At 39.1% G+C, this 19,590-nt stretch overlaps 1 protein-coding gene across 4 annotated transcripts; it reads left to right on the top strand.

The window, feature by feature from the left end:
- The first annotated feature begins 1,432 nt into the window (after positions 1–1,432).
- Positions 1,433–19,590, top strand: usp48 (ubiquitin specific peptidase 48). 4 transcript variants are annotated; one of them, XM_008410329.2, is made up of 28 exons: positions 1,434–1,568; positions 2,020–2,171; positions 2,742–2,862; positions 3,006–3,147; positions 4,743–4,870; positions 5,195–5,319; positions 6,529–6,637; positions 7,021–7,154; positions 7,612–7,697; positions 8,387–8,566; positions 8,723–8,860; positions 9,012–9,161; positions 10,959–11,159; positions 11,406–11,517; positions 11,607–11,743; positions 12,358–12,426; positions 12,562–12,686; positions 13,042–13,164; positions 13,248–13,309; positions 14,326–14,436; positions 14,902–15,026; positions 16,008–16,114; positions 16,392–16,499; positions 17,275–17,457; positions 17,548–17,673; positions 17,758–17,806; positions 18,653–18,679; positions 18,833–19,590. In XM_008410329.2, the coding sequence occupies exons 2-28, from the start codon at positions 2,038–2,040 to the stop codon at positions 18,853–18,855; spliced, it is 3,135 nt and encodes a 1,044-aa protein (XP_008408551.1). In that variant the 5' UTR covers positions 1,434–1,568; positions 2,020–2,037; the 3' UTR covers positions 18,856–19,590. The 4 variants fall into 4 exon arrangements, 3 of the variants coding, with proteins under 3 accessions (XP_008408551.1, XP_008408552.1, XP_017160524.1); XM_008410330.2 differs by having other exon boundaries at positions 1,435–1,568; positions 11,610–11,743; XM_017305035.1 differs by lacking the exon at positions 1,434–1,568 and adding an exon at positions 1,634–1,738.

The raw sequence follows: 19,590 nt of genomic DNA, 5'->3' as shown, positions 1-19,590 counted from the left end.
CTGGCATTCAAAGTTTCAGTTTCCATCTCCTGAATGGCCAATCTGTATTAAATACCGTAACTTTATTGGCACTCAGGTAGAGAAGAAGCGCGGAGACTGTTCTTAACAATCATATGGTCAATCAGGACGCAGAACACTGTGGGAAAAAAACTGCACACAAAAAAAATCTGCGAAGCAGCGATACCGTGAAAGGTGAATCGCGTTATAGAGATGGGTTCACTGTATATGAAATCATTTATAAAAAGCATCTGAGTAATTTGTAGAATGGCTGCATATCTGAGTTTATCAAGGTGTATCTGGGACTTCATTCTCATGCCCTTATAATGCCTCAACATGGAAAAGGTGGATTTATTTAAATAAGACGGTTTAGTCAAACGACACTTAACCTGCAGAACATAATATGAAAGTAAACTAAGAGTCAATTTCAGCTGAATTTGGATTCAGATTGATCAAGTAGAAACTGACAAGAACCGGATGAAACAACAAAAATGAAAACAAATTTATTTTCCAATATAAGATCAAAATGGTCCCACACTGCGGAAACATTTCCTTTGAAGCTGCTCCATAGCTGACAATGTTCTGTAAAAGATCAAGAATTCGTTTGGCAAATGCATTTGACAGATTGACAGATTCGCTTCCTTATAAACACAGTTTGGCGCGTTAATGTCATTTTGAAACAGTTCCTGTATCGGTCACGTGACTTGCTGAAACCAATACGCGCACCGACACGGGTTGTTGGTCTGTGGGCTTGATGCATGCGCCGGCGCATCGGTGTTGCCGGACCCATCACTAGTGTGATATGAGTTATCAATACTTAACTTTTTGACAATGTCTTAATTTTCTGAGTCATTTAATAAGTCATAATCATCAAAATTACAAGGAATTAAGGATTGCGATCTTTCACTCTATAAGAAATGAATATTTATGACATGTGAGTGTCACTTTCTGAGTGACAAAAAATATTAAACGTTTTTAGTGTTCTAATTTTGGGATGCAGCTTCAGCCACTCAAATATGGCTGATTGCTATTAATCAGCCACATTTCACTAGATTTGCAACGTGAAATCTAGTTCATGATGCGAAAGACACAACAAAATATTTTAAATCACCTAAATTTTGGCAACAAGTTTGTTTGTTTGCTTTACCTTGTGTTTGAGTTGGCTTAACTATAAAGTAGGACCATTGATGTTTACAGAAGTAATTGCGCCCCCTACTGTCAGAGCATTGGAGGGCTTTAGAATTTGATGTCTGCTTTAGAATTTGCTGCTGTTGTTTATTTCTTTTTGCTGGTAATTTTGTATGTATTATTTTAAAACTGACATGGAAATGGAAATCAAAGCAAATGTACAAGCCAACAAGTTAAGGTTTAGTTAAATTGACTTACGTGTGTACTTCTGCTCCCTTCTTTATCCTACGTCGCCTGCGTCACTTGTTGACGTTGCGTTGATTTTGAGCGGAGGAATTATTTATTTATAAACTGACGCAAGGGCGCTAAATCTAAAATAAACCGCAAATAAAATGTAATATCCCATTATGTATGCACTGATGAAGCAGCTACACGCATGAGAGGTTCGATCATATGTATCCTTAACACAATAAATGATTTACATCTGCGTCAGACTGCGATAAACTGAATGTCTTGTTGCTAGCACAAACAGTCGAGCTAGCTACGTTTTAGCTAGCAAGCTAACTTCACGAGTTTAGTGTTCAGCGGAGACGCTTCCTTTAACTATTTGTTGGTAGTTATCTTATTTTAATGTTTATTGTATTGTTGCAATGTGATGTATGTCCGGTTTGTTAACTGTAACTTGGTTGTGACAGTAAAAACTGGCCTGTATTAGTTGGCTAAAAATAAGTAGCATACTCATAGAAGGACTTCTTATTGAGCTGCATGCTATAATTTAGCTTCAGCTAACTGACTGTGTTAGCATCCTGGGAACAGTTTGGATATTTTTAAATCGTTTCTCTTTCTATTTGTCAGTTCGTTTAACCTTTTTAAACTTTTCCGATTCTGCTATAGGAATTGTATCTTAAGATAATGGCACCCCGAGTGAAACTGGAGAAAGCCGCTTGGCTTTGGGTGGAAACAGTAAAACCAGACGACATTGAGCAGGAACACATAGAGCTAGCATATCGGATCAATATCCCAGCCTGCAAAAGAGGAATCTGCAGGTACAGTATGAACATGTTAAGCTATTCGTGTGACTGTATAAGCAAACTTAATTTTAACGTGGACATCTCAATGAGCCTGTTTTGTATAGCTTTAAGAAAAGCAGCGCTTTCTCTCTTCGACTTTTTCGTGTTGATGTGTCAAAGTTTTGGTTTCTGTTCTTTTTACATATTTCTTTGTAAACTTACGTCAGTTGTTTTTGGGAACCTTTATACAAGAACACTGCATATTTTATTAGGTTGCAACGTGTGTGCGCGTTTTTATTGTGTGTGCGCATCGCTTTTCCATGGAATCATTGTGATTCACGTCTCCCAGCTTCAGTAAAGGTTTATTCTGTTGGTTTGATACCGTTTGCTCTATTTTCACAATCTGCACTGAATTTGCCTTTGTGTGATCTTGAAGTATGGCGTCTGACGGCATAGTAAAATTCATTACAAAGTTTGCTGAGATTATTGAATCTAAAGAGCATCTTTGTTCAGTTATACTGCAGTTTCCACTTATGAAAGAATCACAAATTTTTTTTACAGTGAAATTGACAAAAGGAAGGTAATGGTGGTGATTTTTCTTTATAGGAGGAATTGTAAAGGGAATCCCAACTGTCTTGTTGGTATTGGGGAACAGGTGTGGCTCGGTGAGATTGATGAAAACACTTTCCATAATATTGATGACCCAAATTCAGAACGCAGAGAAAAGGTACCTTTTTAAAGTTACACACCCTTTTGTTGATATTTACTCAGCTGTTCTTTAATAGGGTGTCATTGTGCCACTCATGGAATCATTTTAGAAAATACTCTAATTAACCCTTTCTGTACTCTCTTGTCTCTGCCCCTTTCCAGAACATATTTGTTGGCCTGACGAACCTTGGTGCAACATGTTACGTCAACACATTCCTGCAAGTGTGGTTCCATAACCTGGAGCTTCGGAGGAGCCTTTATCAGTGCCAAAATTCGCGGGCGCAGGAACACAACATTGATTCTGGTAAATCTAAAAGCTGCATTCAGAGCATGTTCTCTTTATGTGCTATACAAATAAAATTGATTGATTGATTGATTGATACGGGCTGTCAGGTCCCTGTATGATCGGTCTCAGAGTCTGGTCCGCATTGCTGGCAGTAAGTCGGGCTCGTTTCCAGTGAGAGTTGGACTCCGCCAAGGCTGCCCTTTGTCACCGATTTTGTTCATTACTTTCATGGACAGAATTTCTAGGCGCGGTTGCACAGTGGCGCAGTTGGTAGATCTGTTGCCTTGCAGCAAGAAGGTTCTGGGTTCGATTCCCGGCCCCGGTCTTTCTGCATGGAGTTTGCATGTTCTCCCTGTGCATGTGTGGGTTTTCTCCGGGTACTCAGGTTTCCTCCCACAGTCCAAAAACATGACTGTTAGGTTAATTGGCCTCTCCAAATTGCCCCTAGGTGTGAGTGTGTGTGTGCATGGTTGTTTGTCCTGTGTGTCTCTGTGTTGCCCTGCGACAGACTGGCCACCTGTCCAGGGTGAACCTCACCTCTCTCCCGGTATGTCAGCTGGAGATAGGCACCAGCACCCCTCCCGACCCCACTGAGGGACAAGGGTGTAAGAAAATGGATGGATGGATGGAATTTCTAGGCGCAGCCGAGGTGTTGAGGGGATTCGTTTTGGTGGCCTTAGGATCACATCTCTGCTTTTTGCAGATGATGTGGTCCTGTTGGCTTGATCAGATCGTGATCTGCAGCTCTTGCTGGAGCGGTTCGCGGCCTAGTGTGAAGCGGCCGGGATGAGGCTCAGTGCCTCCAAATCCGAGGCCATGGTCTTGAGCCGGAAAAGGGTAGAGTGCCTTCTCCGGGTCAGGGGGGTAGTCCTGCCTCAAGTGGAGGAGTTTAAGTATCTGGGGATCTTGTTCACGAATGAGGGAAGAAGGGAGCGGGAGRTCGACAGGYGGATTGGGGCARCGTCTRCYGTGAAGCSGGCGCTGTACCGGTCCGTCGTGGTGAAGAGAGAGCTGAGTCAAAAAGCGAAGCTCTCGATTTACCGGTCGATCTACGTTCCCACCCTCATCTATGGTCATGAGCTTTGGGTCATGACCGAAAGAACGAGATCACGGATACAAGCAGCTGAAATGGGCTTCCTCCGCAGGGTGGTTGGGCTCTCCCTTAGAGATAGGGTGAGAAGCTCGGTCATCCGGGAGGGACTCAGAGTAGAGCCGCTGCTCCTCCACGTCGAGAGGAGCCAGTTGAGGTGGCTCGGGCATCTGGTCAGGATGCCTCCTGGACGCCTCCCTGGTGAGGTGTTCCGGGCACGTCCCACTGGGAGGAGGCCTCGGGGAAGATCCAGGACACCCTGGAGGGACTATGTCTCCCGGCTGGCCTGGGAACGCCTTGGGATTCCCCCGGAGGAGCTGGAAGAAGTGGCTGGGGAGAGGGAAGTCTGGGCCTCCCTTCTGAAGCTGCTGCTCCCGCGACCCAACCCCGGATAAGCGGAAGAAAATGGATGGATGGATGATTGATGGATTGATTTAATGTTCTTTAATTCAAGAAATAGAGTTGAAAATAAGCTGAATTGGCAGATTGCATTAACTGTCTTTTCTCTATTTAACTCTCTCAGATTATGAGCCCCAGTCCATATGTGAGCATCTGCAGTACCTCTTTGCACTCCTGCAAAACAGCAACAGGAAGTACATCGACCCATCAGGGCTCGTCAAAGCGCTGGGTCTGGATACGGGACAGCAACAGGTCAGTCAAACACAAACTGTGTATTTCAGAAATGCTAAACCAGTTTCATGCTTGGAACACTTCAAAAGTTGATTTACTGTCAACACGTAATAAATTACAGCAATGCTTTCTGCACTGCACTCATTAAAAATTTGATAAGAAACGCAGAAATTGCACTACTGGCCGACAAGCACTGCAGAGAAAAGTTGACTGGATTTTCATGATCAATTTAGTTTACCGACCCACTTCAGAATCACTCAGCAGACATGACACCCAGCTTAGAAACATCAGTTTGGTTACTTATAATAATGTATATATATATATATATATATTTTTTAATTCCAGGATGCCCAGGAGTTTTCCAATCTTTTCTTGTCTCTGTTGGAGGAGACATTGTCTAAGGAGAAGAATCCCAACTTGCAAAATCTCATTCAGCAGCAGTTCTGTGGACAGTTCTTCTATGTTACAATGTAAGGCCAGTTATTTTTTTGTTCTTCAAATTAAAATAAAAAAAAGACTTGTTTGTGCATTTCAAGCAACTGAGGCCATGAGTTGTACTTATTATGTGCCACTGTTTTATGACGGTTAAGACATGACCATTTTCACACTATGCCAAAATAAGATGAGTGACTTGGTGTTCGTCGTTTGCCAGCTTCAGCCCAGATGGTTTTTGAATTGTTCCTGCTCTCACAATAGAAGACATTTAAAAATATCTGTTAAAATGACCCACTAGGTGGAAAACAGTAGGACCCCTTGATGTCAGCTTCTAGCTGACTTTTGCACCATGATGTGAAAAATATTTTTTCCTTTGTCAATGTCACAATCAAAGCACTTGGTCCAGATAAAAAAGACAGATACACCTTTTTCCCCTCACTGTCTGAAGTTAAATCAGACCAAACTTCTCTTGTTTTAGGGTGTTGGAATTACCAAAATGATTAATATTTGTTAAATTCCCACATTAATGAGAGATTTATTTAATAATGTCTCCAAAATCAGAAGACTTCGGATGACCTCGCTGCATCTCAGTGATGCAGCCCGCTTTGGTTTCCTCAAGTAGACTGGAGAAAATGTAACATATCTATTGTTGTCAAAAAGACATAGTAGTAAGTTAAAAAAATACATATTTCTGTTGTTGCACAGTCAGAACCACACTGTAAAATTCCTCAATTTTTAAATGTTTGTACAACAAAACATGAAAATATAATGAATGGATACATACGACATTCTAAGTTTGGCTTAAATAAGGTTAAACACCACAGCGTTCCTCTTTTATTGGAACTTGATTCTATTTAAACACTAGCTGACAAAATCTTCAGTCATATTGGTGAATTATTTTTGCAACATGCCTGTTTTGTGATCTAAGTGAAAGAAGCTTCTCAACTTGTCTATATTCCCCATCCATTAGTGAAAAAAAAACAGGATTAAAAAAACAACAACAATTGGTTCACTTTGTTAGTTTTGAGCACTTGGTTCATGTTATTCCTAAGAAAAAAGCTGAAGACAGCAGCAGTCAGCCAAAAATATACAAAGGTACGAAACGACATCGTGAAACCTTTGGAAATTTCTGCTTGTTCTGAATTATAGAAGTCATTTCGGTAGTAGCATTTCCATGGCAAAATGCTTGTTGGGCTTTTGTGACTTTATTAAGAATCATGTGAAGTTTTTGTCTCTGTCTCCAGATGTAATCAGTGTGGAAGGTCATCTACTTTGCCGTCGCGGTTCTATGAGCTGGAGCTGAATATTCAGGGCCACAAAAACCTCACTGAATGCATCACAGAGTTCCTGAAGGTGGCTTCATTTCCGTTCTCAGTTTGATCTAGACTTTCAAGAACAGATGAATTAAGTAATTGACGTCTAGTACAGGTCAGAATAAAGTACATATATATCCACTCAATTAGCATATGCTTTTTTTCATTTCTGTTGTAAGTTTTATTCCAAAATATCATGATATATATCATTACATCTACCCATCACAAAAAATATCACAATATGTCATATCGCACAAATTATGATGTTTGTATTTAGAATATATGCTATAAAATAAGCAATAATCACCAGCGCATATCAAATTGGATGCATTCAATAAATAGTATGACATTGAAGTTAGCATTTGTGGGCCTGGTGGAAAACTCCGGAGTCGGGTTTTAATCCCTCTGCCTGTGAACTTGTAGGAAGAGAAGTTGGATGGAGAGAACCGCTACTTCTGTGAAAACTGCCAGAGCAAACAGAACGCCACCCGGAGGATCCGACTCCACAGCCTGCCTCCAACCCTCAACCTGCAGCTCATGCGCTTTGTCTTTGATAGGTCAGTGACAGAGTTGGAAGGAAACATGGAAATGAATGAGTGAAACATGCTGACTTTGGAGGTCAACTTTTTTTATTTTGATCGTTTTGTCATGACCTTTCACTTGCTAGCTTACCACCATCAGTGTGTTTGGGTGAATTTCTGAATGTAGTGTAAAAGCATTTGAGTCCTTTGACTTGGTAAAGTGCTTGATTAGTTCAGGCCATTTAGTTTGCTTTTACTTTGGAACCACATGCAAAATAAAAAAGAACTGCTAGCCTGATGTTGGACTGATGTTGTGCTCCACTGGCTTCGGTTCAATCCCAGTCAGTCTCTGTTTTGGATTTAAAAACCAGGTTTTTAAATGTTGTGTGTGTGAAGAAGGCAGACTTGTTTATAGATATCCAGATGTGAAAATAATAAAATGTATCATTTTTTAAAGAAAACAGATTAACTTTTTGTTTGATTTCATCGATAGACAAACGGGTCTGAAGAAGAAGCTCAACACTTTCATCAATTTTCCTGAGCAGCTGGACATGGAACCGTTCTTGGAACAAAAACTAGGTATGTATGAAGTTTGTGCTTCCAGATATTGAAATGGGGCACTTGATTTTTCACGTTCCCCCATTTTAAATGCAGATTTGTTTTGATGTATTTTGTTAACCTTTACCAACTCTATTAAAAGCTTTTAGCTACACCTTCCCTCAAATGTCCCGCACCAATAACCTTGTATTATTGTTTTCAAACTCCTAGGTTTTGTTAATTTTTCAATTTTACCTTTTTTGTCATTTGTAATGAAATATTTCTTGATTTATTTTTCTTTTGAAAATGTAACCTTTTAGAAAATAATTTTTGTTTCCCATTTTTCTTTGGGCAACTGTGAAATGAGAATGCTGCATGTCTGTGTGCTTATGACTGAGAGGCATTGTGCAAAGACAAGAGAACTGAAATGGCTGCATATATTATGCCAAAGCTAAAAGAGAGCACTAAACCGAGCGAAAATAAAAGATGTGGACATAGGTTATAAATGGCAGCGACGTGTTTATTTTAGCTCTCCATCAATCAATTGGACAGCTAAGGCTGAGACAGTTCTGTAAATTCAGAGTCATGAAAGATGCAATAGGGTCTTCATGTAGTGCATTCATAGCCGGCCAGATTTTAAATGCTTTCTGAGGAAGTAATATCCTTCCACAACAAATCTGTTCAGTTGATGCACCTGAAGTATGACAGACTCTGCTGCTGTTTCCCCCCAGACCAGAAATGTGTCTATGAGCTGAGTGCAGTGCTGATCCACCGGGGAATCAGCGCCTACTCTGGACACTACATAGCTCACGTGAAGGACGCTCTTACTGGAGACTGGTACAAATTCAACGATGAAGAGATCGAAAAGATGGAGGGAAAGAAGCTGCAGCTTGGCATTGAAGAGGACATTGGTGACTATCCCAGTTCTTGAAAATCATAGTACCGTTTATAACATGTTATCTGACGAGGATAACACATCAGATAACACGTGAACATCTGCCTGCGTTAACAGTGGCATGCAAGTCGATGAACTCTTACTTGACGTTATTTAAATTTTTTTCGTTTAGCTGAGACGGGCAAAACGCAGTCACGGAAACCAAAATGCAGTAAAGGCTACCACTGCTCTAGAAACGCCTACATGCTGGTGTATAAAGTCCAGGAAGACGAAAGTTCAAATACCTCAAGGACAAACGTTGAGGTCCCTTGTGAGTAGCTAATTTTCCTATAGTGACTGGATGTTAAAAAACAAAAATGTCAACTGATTTTTTTTTTGTTTTGTTTTTTTAATTTGCTTTCAGGAAAAGTTTCAACTATGTCTCTTTTTCTGATGTTACTTTTTTGTATCTCTGATAATAGCTTTCCTTCAGAAGTTGGTTGATCAAGATAACCATAAGTTTGAAGAGTGGTGCATGGAGATGGCCCACATGAGAAAACAGAGTGTGGATAAGGGCAGGGCCAAGCATGAAGAGGTGAAAGAGCTCTACGACCTTTTACCTGCAAAAGATGGTTGGTAACAACATTCCTTAACAACTCCACTTCACAGAAAGCATTCACACTGGTTGTGACTCAACTCGGATTAATCTTAAGATGTGAGCAGTGTAGCAAAGAGGAAGTCAGGTCAACACATGGAAGACATTACTCTTAATACACCTTTTCATTTGTGTATTTTACCAAATTCAAACACTGTGCTGTAATTTTGTCACTCATATTCAAATTCAAAGAAGCTTTATCGAACCCAAAGGAAAATTGAATGATGTTGTAATACATTCATTCAAAGTTTTAAAAGAGTTATTGTAGATAGTGATGGCTGGAAAGATCTCGTGCATTATAGTGAATTTACGGTAACGCTTACCATATGAAAAGTTAGTCGTCTGGTGGACTGTTCTTTAGAGGAACCCATGTTCCTGCAGGTGTTCCCTGTAATAAATATTGAAACATAGAACAATTGCAGAGTTGCATTTAAAAAGGCAAGGGCAAGGGCAGTGAGCTGGACGGTCAACAAATGGTACTTTAATTACCTACCAGTATATGTAAATATGTTGTTTTGACTTCTTCTTTATATATATATATATATATATATATATGTGTGTGTGTGTGTGTGTGTGTGTACATTTGTCCATTCTTTTTTCAATATTTGCAATGAATTTGTGCTATATAAACAAAACTAAATAAAATTCAAAGTAGGGGATTTGTTTAGACGCCTACCAAAAAAAAGAAAACTGATCCATGAAGTGTCTGAAAATGTTTTTTTTCTATAAAAGAAATAAAAAGTTTTGCCAAATGTTACGTACACTGCCAGACCACCTGCCTAATTGCTTACATTAATCAGTTTGATTGGTAAAAAAAATCAAAACATATAACCCATAATTATTTCATATGTCAAATATATAAATTGAAATAATACAGTGTTTGTCTTGTCTGGAAAAAAAAAAATCAAAAATATGGAAACAGTACCTGAGAAGAGAGCAGCTCCTATATCTTCCAACAACTAACAGAAACTTGTCCAAAAAGAAGATATTGGCTCAATTCTCCGGTCTGTGACGACTTTTGAAAGCCATATGCAGTCTAAACGGTAGACAGTAGATGTTGGTGCTTCTATTATGCTTCAGATTTTAACTCCACCCAGGGCTGGACAATAAAGCAATAACAATATGTACTATGTGATCAATATCAACAGATAACACTTATTGAATATTCAACATATAAAATATTCACTGAACTCCAAAATCTGCACAGGTCTCTGGGAGATGTAGGCAGAGGAAAGGCTTTTGCCACTCAATTTCTCATAGCCAGCTAAGCTAGGTTGGTGGTATCATCGAACTCACTCACTCTTTTGTCACCTAGCAACAACCCGCTGAGTAACTTGTGCAGTAGCAGTTTCAGATTTCCCCACTGTGCATCATAACTACTTAAGAATAAAAAAATAACGGCGTGGAGCGAAAACTGTGGATAAAACGGGAAAGGTCACGCCACCAGTTTGCCAGTATTTCAGATATTTAAAACAAATAAACTTAATAACTATTGGTATGGACAATGCAGCACTTATATTTTGATAAGTTTTTCAGCCATATCATCCAGCCTTGTATTCACCTCAGAGGCAGCAGCAATATGCCTTATGTTACACCAAACACTTGCTCATGCAACCTCCTCACCACCTGAGGTCATCTGTTGTCTTCCATACATCATTTAAGGTTATTCTTAAACTGGGACAAAAAGTTGCTTTGTAGCACATAAAGCCACAACTCAACATAGTTCCAGAATTAATCTCTTTGTGTTTGATGCGTTTCTGTTTTCCCTCTTTAGAAGAACTGTATGAGTTCCTCCCCCTGGAGTGGCTGAAGAAGTGGCTCGACGATTCAACTGCAACCAAGGAAATTGACAACTCCATCTTTCTTTGTTCCCACGGAAAACTCCACCCAGACAATATGGGGGAAATCAAGAGGGTTTCTTTGGAAGCTGCAAAACTCCTGTATGAGCGCTACGGCGGTGGGCCAAGACTTGATGGTTAGTGAAACATTGTTTTGTCTCAACTAAAGTCCTGGAGTTTTTTTAATGCCTAATTCGACAGCTGGACAGGTTTGTGTAGCAGTAAGTCACAAAAGTGAGAGAAGTTCTGAAAATAATCTAATCTTTCAAGCAGCTTAACATTCTTGGTATTTTTTTCCCCTTATAAAGCAATTAATATTGGATCTGGTCTATCTTTTGAGAATAATATTTGCATGTTTAAGTTTATTTTGCCTGTTGGTTCAGGTTCCTCTATGTGCAGAGACTGTGTCAGCGAGCGATGCAGGGTGCTGCGGCTAAAAAAACAACTCGACGAAGACTACAAAGAAATTTCTAATCTAGTAAAACGCACAACCAGGTAGCAAAACAGTCCATGTAGCACATAACATTTAGTCAGGTGAAGTTCCTGAGATCTTCATTGCTAATGTATATCGCCGTTTGTTCTAGCAGTGATGGCTACTGGGTGGGTAAGACGTCTTTGCGCAGCTGGAGGCAGTTGGCTTTGGAACAGCTGGAAGAAGACGAGCAGGAAAGCAAACACAGCAACGGCCAGACCAATGGCCAGGGACCACACAATAACAACAGTAAGAGATGGCTGAAAGCTTCTCTGCTCTTTTGATGCTTGCTAGCTTCTCTGTTGTCTGTTAGCCAAACTAGGATCGGAGCACATCAAGCTAACCAAACACCTTCGCTGCATTTAGTTTTTGAAGCAGTTGAGCAACCCGTCCACTGTGGTTTTGTACCACAGAATTAACCGTAACTGCGTGAGGACATGTTGGAATGTAAATTGTCATTTTTAAATTAAAAGTAAGAGTAAACAAGCTAATGTTAGCTTGGCACTTCTGTAAGTTGAAGCAAGATGTGTTGAAGACTTTGTATTAGTATGTGTTGAGTCAGATAGCCCCTAAAATATAAATACTACCAACAAAAAAAAAAAAAACATATGATGATGCTGAGCATCATAACTTGAAATAGCATCCCAGAACAAAGTGACATCAGCAGCAGACATTGAGATAGGAGCTTAAAGTAAAATGTTTGTCTCCCACTGAAGTTTCTGATAGAAAATAGCAAAACAGACAAATAAATGTCTCTACTAAAATAATACTCAGTAGGTGACGCCTACAGCCTAATGTTGTGAGTTTGCCTGTGAGTCCAGAACTACTGTTTGAATTTTATTGTTACTGTTTTAATTTCTTAGAGTTTGGCATGGAGGCCACCACTGAAGATGAGACGAAAACTTTCAATGAAGACATCGTTTGCACTCATGGTATTTCCCCCAACAAAAGCATCAAAAATAATGTTTACCTTCCATCAGTAACACCTTTTTTTTTTTGTCAAAATACATGAAGCTGACCTTTCAATCATGTATTCTCTCCCGTGATGTTTTTTTCATCTGTGCCAGGAGCACTGAGTATCCTGGAGACGGAGCGGAAGCTGGTATCTACTGAAGTCTGGATGAAGCTGAGAGAATACTTCCCCAGAGCCCCAGAGTTCACCCACATGCAGGAGCCGTGTCGACAGTGTCTGGTGGGGGACTTTCACAGTCTGCGTCTTCCCGCATCCATCCATCAGTTTTTTTTTTTTTTTTGAGCCAACTGTCTGCATTTCTTTCATAGAAGTTATCTTTGAAGGGTCGGTTTACTCACAGGGTAAACTCGCCCTATTGCAAGAGTTTTGCAGGTGTTGGATTGCAAATTCAGATCAAATAAGTTTTCTATACATTTGATGGTTAGCTTATAAGCACAATATGAATTGTACTTCATTTTATGGCATCTTTCAATCGATGTTGACTGGGTTGGAGAAAAGGCCAGATCTTGTTCCTTTAGTAGTTGGAAATGCTATAAAGCTTTTTTTTTCTTTTTTTTTGCGCCTGTGTCTTCAGACTTTGGAGCAGGAGGAAAAGGACAATGAGGCGGTCAGTAAGATGATGGCTCTTGAACAGAAGAACCAGCTGCTGAACCTGTTCCACGAAAAAAACCGACCGGTTCTTACCAAATGGCCGCAGGTAAAATGCAGAGCTGTCGGCCGCGAAGGCTTTAATGTCCAGTTTGTGTGGCTCACTGATACATCTGTGGTTGGTTCCTCCAGGGCACAGATAAACTTTACATAGTCCCTCTGTTTTTTGTGGAAGAGTGGAGAAAATTTATCAGGTATGTGTTGTTCATCATTATCAATCAATCAATCAAATTTTATTTGTATAGCACATTTCAGCAGCAAGGCATTTCAAGGTGCTTTACATAATTAAAAAACAAAATAAAAACAGCATGTGACATTGAATAAACAGTAAGAAAGAGAAAGAGATTTTGAAAAAAAAAAGAAGATAAAAACATACTTTTGTTACGGAATTTAAGCGCCTGTTGTCGCCGGACTCCGCCATCCGTATAATCCAGGCCCCGTCGCCTAACAGGACAAGGTCTCCATCCTTGCAGCATCAGGCTCCGTCCACCTGTCACGTGAATTTTTGTGCTAGGACTTCGCCGTCCTACATGGATTTTTGTGCACTATTTTTTACCTGTTAGAGTCTAGAATTTACAGGGTTTTTCTGTACCCTCAATCACTCGCCCCTTTTACATAAATAGATAAAAAGTAAAGAAAAAACATTGAAGGCATCAAAACCCACACTCTAACCCTAATTTAGCCATAAGCAACTCTAAACAGGTGGGTTTTAAGTTGAGATTTAAAGGCACCCAGTGTTTCAGCTGTTTTACAGTTTTCTGGAAGTTTGTTCCAAATTTGTGGTGCATAGAAACTGAATGCTGCTTCTCCTTGTTTGGTTCTGGTTCTGGGGATGCAGAACCAGAAGATCTGAGGGGTCTAGACTGTTGGTACATTAAAGATAACAGATCTTTAATGCATTGTGGTGCTAAACCGTTCATTGATTTATGAACTAACAGTAGTATTTTAAAGTCTACTCTTTGAGCTACAGGGAGCCAGTGTAAGGACTTTAAAACTGGTGTTATGTGCTCTATCTTCCTGGTTTTAGTGAGAACGCGAGCAGCAGTATCTGGATCAGCTGCAGCTGTTAAATGTCTGATAAGACGGACATTTAAAGGAAAATGTCTTTCTTATCTTGTCTTACCATGAGAAATTAACTACTATTCAGATAAATGTAACTGTTATTATGTTTGAGTAGGCTACTCGCTCAGTGATAACTTTCTTTTTTTAGGAGACCCACTAAATCCTCTCCAGTGTCTAATGTTGGCAACTCGCTGCTTCTCTGTCCTCACGGCGGCTTCATGTTCACCTATGACTCCCTAATCAACGGAGAGGCCCAGCAGTGAGTTCTGATCAGTCACATCTTGAATGTGTTTCTTCTAAAAACAAACTTAAAATGACCTTTCTCACAGCTCTCTGTTAGATATTCAAAGTTTTTTTTTTCTCAGGATGCGCTTTAAGAATGTGTCTGGCAGGAATGGGCTCAAATTTTATCTCGGTGTTTTGATTTATTGCCATGACAATAACGAGGTCATTTCATAAGCACAATCTGAAATAGTGCTTAAGAAATAATACTTAAAAAACTTCAACAATCCAATTTTGCGATTGTGCAACTAAACATCATTATTAGTTTAAAACAAAAGGAAGGGCTTTGTGAACCTAGACTCAGTCTGAGGTGCTGATACAGGATAATAATAATAATAATAATCTGTTGCATTCCTTTTTATTAGGAAACTAATAATAAACCGTTGGGGAACCTTTACTGTCCACGGCAGCATTCTCACATCGTGCTGTTTGTTTTGCACAGTATAGCTCTGCTGTGGCCGAGCGAATGGGAAGTGATCACCAGACTCTTCATTGTTGACAAGCCAATAGCAATCCACTGTGTGAGACAGACAGAGAGCTCCATGACGCAGTACACCACCCAGCCTGGTAAGATTTCCTCCACGTCCAAGAAACAATTCTGGACTTTTATAACAAGTGTTATCCTGTCTACTGTCTTGCCAATTAAGGAAGTAACATTTTTAAATTGGATATTTTTCTAAATGAGGGCTGAATTGTTCCTTAATTGCTTTTACACTAATTAAGGAGGTTAAAATGGTATCATATTGTAATGAATCTTTTTTTTTTTTATTTTTATTTTTTTACCTTAACTAGAAAGAACCCTGTGCCTTCAAAAAAATGGTGTTGTAATTAGCATTGACATTTAAATGTTAATATTGTGACAAGCCCACTACTTTTTAGTACATTACTTAGACCATCTTAAACAAGAAAAACTTATGATCTTTTTAATCTGAAAAAAAAAAATAGCATTTATTTCTAGTTTCCTGACCAGCTGGCAGAACCATGAGGCAACTCCTTTAATGCTTCTCTTTCCAGTTTAGGCAGCATTTTTGGATTTAACTAGACTTAAGAGCTGCAGTGTGAAAAGTATCACTATTCAACCAATCAGGACCAGGAGGAGGGTTTTAGTGCTGTCGATCACAGTCTTGTGTGGCGCTGCTCATTCCAGGTTCATGTGCCCCCCCCCTCCCACTCCCCTTGCTCTCTGCTACGCTGCAGCTGGCATAGCCTGTCATGAATGCTAAGGTAGTTAGCATGGCCATCAATGCCAATGGCTGAACAGTTTTCCAGTAACTGTTAATTGTTTCTCTGCCATTAGCACATTTAGCAGCGAGTACATGAGGTTGATTGACAGCGCTAAGACCCTCCTCCTGGCTTTCATTGGTTGTTTTTGGTCGGGAGTGGAGCTACTACAAATAAAGTGAGTCACAACATAGTGATATTTTTAACAGACTTAAAAAAAACATATTTTATATAAAAGTCACATAGTGCAGCTTTAAAGCCTTTTAGGTCACATATCTGTGTTTTGTGTATCTTTCATATATTTTATTCAAATGTGTCTGGATTTAGATCTGTGCTGGGAATGCAGAGAGAGTTTCTTATTCCAGCAGCAGAGGGACTTGAGAGAGTACACCCAGGCTACTGTCTACGTCCGCAAAGTCATTGAAGACAAAACAGTATGAGACAAACACACACAGCAGAACATACTGAACATTAACTACCACAGTTAATTTATTAAGAACTAGGGCTGCACAGATTGCAGTTTCCTGGCCGATCAACCGATCTTCAAGAAGCCTGACTTGCCAGTTTGCGTTTTGGTCTATACCGATTTTATTTTTCTCTGAAAAGTTGCTAAATATAACGACAAATTTACTGAATTGGCATCAGGACCAACTACCTTCTGTAAGGGGTTTAGTGTAGACATTTGACTTTATCACATTGTCCTCTACGTAGACGGCTAAAGACGGCACCCCAGAGCTGAACGCCTGCAGCTCTGAAGCAGAAGAGGAGAGGGAAGAGCTTCCAAAGGTGGATGGAGAGAGAGACCCAGACTTCAGTCAGGTAACTGGACTGCTGTGATATACTTGAATGTTTTACATCAAACTCAAGACCTGGGGGCCAAATCTGGCCCACAGTAGCTGTTTATGTGGCCGTCTAGACTCCAAATTACATCAATAAGTCTTTCCAGTTTTTCATAAATCTGCAAAATTCGCACAGAATCAACAAATCTCCTTTTTTTCTGATTTTACTGCAAATTTTCTCAAAATTGGTCAAAACACTGTGTAAGTGTGACAGCTGCCTCAACCTTACTTGATGTCAAGTTTTAGTCCGTGACTGATTAATCAATCAATCATCAATCAAATTTTATTTGTATAGCACATTTCAGCAGCAAGGCATTTCAAGGCGCTTTACATAATTAAAGAAAAAATAAAAACAGCATGGCATGTGACATTGAATAAACGGTAAGACTGATAAGGTGAGTAATAAAAACTCACATTTAACATCACACAGTAGCGCAGATATAAACATTTCTAACTTGGCACCACAAAATCTGCTATTTTGATTGCAAAAAACCACTAAAACAATCACAAATTCCTGGAGGAACAGCTATTTATTGAAACATTGATGATATTCAGGCACAACCGGCCCTTTGAGAACATTCAAATTTTTGATATAGCCCAAAAATGAAAACGAGTTTGACGCCCCTGTTTTACATCATCCCGATCTTCATCTCCTCTCTTCCATGTAATTAGAGGTTCAGTTTTACCATGTCCGAAAAACATTTTTTTGTGATTTTATCTATTGATAGCTTAAAATCAAAATTGTTTTTCTTCAGGCCCAAGACGCAGCGAAGCGGCTAAAGTTGAGCGACAGCACGGCGGCTGCGGTGGCTGCTCCTGCAGTCACCAACACCATGAAACCAGGCAGCATCAGACGAAGCACCCGCCACAGGAAACTCAGAGGAGAGAAAGCACTCATCGTTTCAGCAAACCAGACACTAAAAGAGCTGAAAATCCAAGTGAGGGCCTCCAACCGCACAATCCAATGCTGTCGGCCTGCTCTGCACCGCTAACTCTACCGTGTTGTGTGTGTGTGTGTGTAACTGTAGATTATGCACGCCTTTTCTGTGGCTCCATTCGACCAGAACCTCTCTATCGACGGGAAAAGTCTGACAGACGACTCAGCCACTTTAGGCAGCCTGGGCGTTATCCCAGAATGCATCATCTGTTTAAAGGTTTGATTTGCTTCATGACTCCATGACTGGGAACGTTAGCAACTATCAAGTCTATGTTTCATTGTCACCTTTGTCTCCTCTCAGGCTGATGAACCAGTTACAGATTATGCTGCCATGGATGATGCCTATCAAGGTGAGTGACTTCATGTGATCTACAGGTGTATCATTTTACGCTAAAAAGTTTGGCAGTGACACAAATGTTTTTTTATGGCCTCAGAGTTTCTTTGTTTTTTTGCCTGAATCATTTAATCAGATTAATTGTGACGAATCGATAATGAAAATAATCATAAACTGATAAAATAATCGATTAATTGTTAAATGGAATTACAAACTCAAATAAATGCCATTTTCTAAAAAACACATTCAGAGGAATAAGTCAAAACTGTATAAAATATATTTTTTAAAAACCCTTTGTCTGTAATCATATTTTACCCCAAACTCTACATGAAGCCCAGTTTCAGCTTCACTTGGTTCAAATTCACAAAAAGAATGCTATGTTTTTGCATTTTAGGAAATAAAATCTTTATTTTCTCATTTAAAAAATATTGAAATATTGGTGTACTTGCATTTTTTAATGTATTTTTAATATTGTACAAAAAAGGCTTGTGGTTCAATTAAAAATCTGTAGAATGTCCCAGTTCTCTTTTCCAATTAATCAGTTAATCATCAGAATAATTAATAAAAAAAATCAATTACTAAAACAAGCCTTATTTGCAAGTCTAGTTCTTTCTTCTTTTTTATTATATATATATTTTACAAACATCATAAAAAATAGTAAAGATTCCATACTTACTGTTGATTACCGATGTCATGGATCTGGTTCTGTATGATTGACTCGTTCACATTTCTCGATCACGTCTAACTCATAAACACAAAACTGAGGCTGCAAAGTTTGCGACATGCTTCTACTGCTAAAACCATCCCTGTATGTAGAAACATGTTGACTTTTTAAAATGGAGTTGTCTCCTTTGTTTTACAGTGAGAATGCCTGAGGAGGGATTTAAAGGTATGTTTTTTCTCATTTTATTTTATCACAGGAGTGAGATCATCTTCAGTAAAATTACTTCACAAACTTGCCTGAAGTGCTGGAAAGCATATGAACTTATGAGTTTAATAGATGGATATGGTTAATCATACCAGTGTTTGTGTCCCTCTTTAGGTACGGGCCTCCTTGGTCACTGAGGAACGTTCTGCTGTAGCCATAACTAAATTCCATGGAGGAGAAATGCTTGAATATGTGAAGTGTCAATATATATAAATAAGTGCTTTAATTTTTTTATGTTTTGGCTAGGTTTTCTTTATTAAAACTGTGACTATGTTGTAAAGAATCTGTTTTCCTTTGCATAAGGATAGCTGGGTTTTTGATATATTCTAAAGTTCAAAGTTTGTTCATTTAAAAAGTGTGCGCTTACTTCAGTCTGACCAATCCTGAGCAGGTTGGGGAAAAAAAGGGAAAGGACCTGTAGTTCTCCAAGTTGTGACTTCGGTTTATTTCGACTGTCAGTCAAGAAAATTAACAGTTTTTTTGTTTTTTTTTTTGTTTTTCTTTATCTTTTTAAATTATAGTTTAAGAAAAACCTAAGGCGACGTTTCGTCTTTTCATTATGTGGAGGTTCTTGTACTCACTGTTCAATTTCCAGAATTGTCAAAACAATGCACAAGTAAATATCACTGCTCTTAAATGTTAGAACATTTATTAGCCCAACATAACATCAAATCAGTACCATACACATTACCAGTCAGAAACATGAAAAAAAAAAAAACAGCAGGATATGTATAAAGGCTGTTTTTTTTTTTTCATTATTATTTTCAACAGTTAAAAACGTGAATTGAAAGTAAGAAATGGAAGGCAAGTAGTTACATGTCCAGCTCTTTTCACTGTTATTTCTTATGGACAATAAAGCTATTTTCAAGGCA

The sequence above is a fragment of the Poecilia reticulata genome, linkage group LG5 (genome assembly GCF_000633615.1).
Source record: "Poecilia reticulata strain Guanapo linkage group LG5, Guppy_female_1.0+MT, whole genome shotgun sequence".
In the NCBI taxonomy this organism is placed as follows: Eukaryota; Metazoa; Chordata; class Actinopteri; order Cyprinodontiformes; family Poeciliidae; genus Poecilia; species Poecilia reticulata.
This window is presented reverse-complemented; position numbering and strand designations above follow the sequence as displayed.

What these genes read in the sequence shown, in the direction of transcription:
- usp48 (XM_008410329.2), top strand. Translation starts at nt 2,038, where the DNA reads ATGGCACCCCGAGTGAAACTGGAGAAAGCCGCTTGGCTTTGGGTGGAA. An exon ending in AGCCGTGTCGACAGTGTCTG is followed by an intron (nt 12,687 to 13,041) that starts GTGGGGGACTTT and finishes CTGTGTCTTCAG; the next exon opens with ACTTTGGAGCAGGAGGAAAA. An exon ending in GCCTGAGGAGGGATTTAAAG is followed by an intron (nt 18,680 to 18,832) that starts GTATGTTTTTTC and finishes GTCCCTCTTTAG; the next exon opens with GTACGGGCCTCCTTGGTCAC.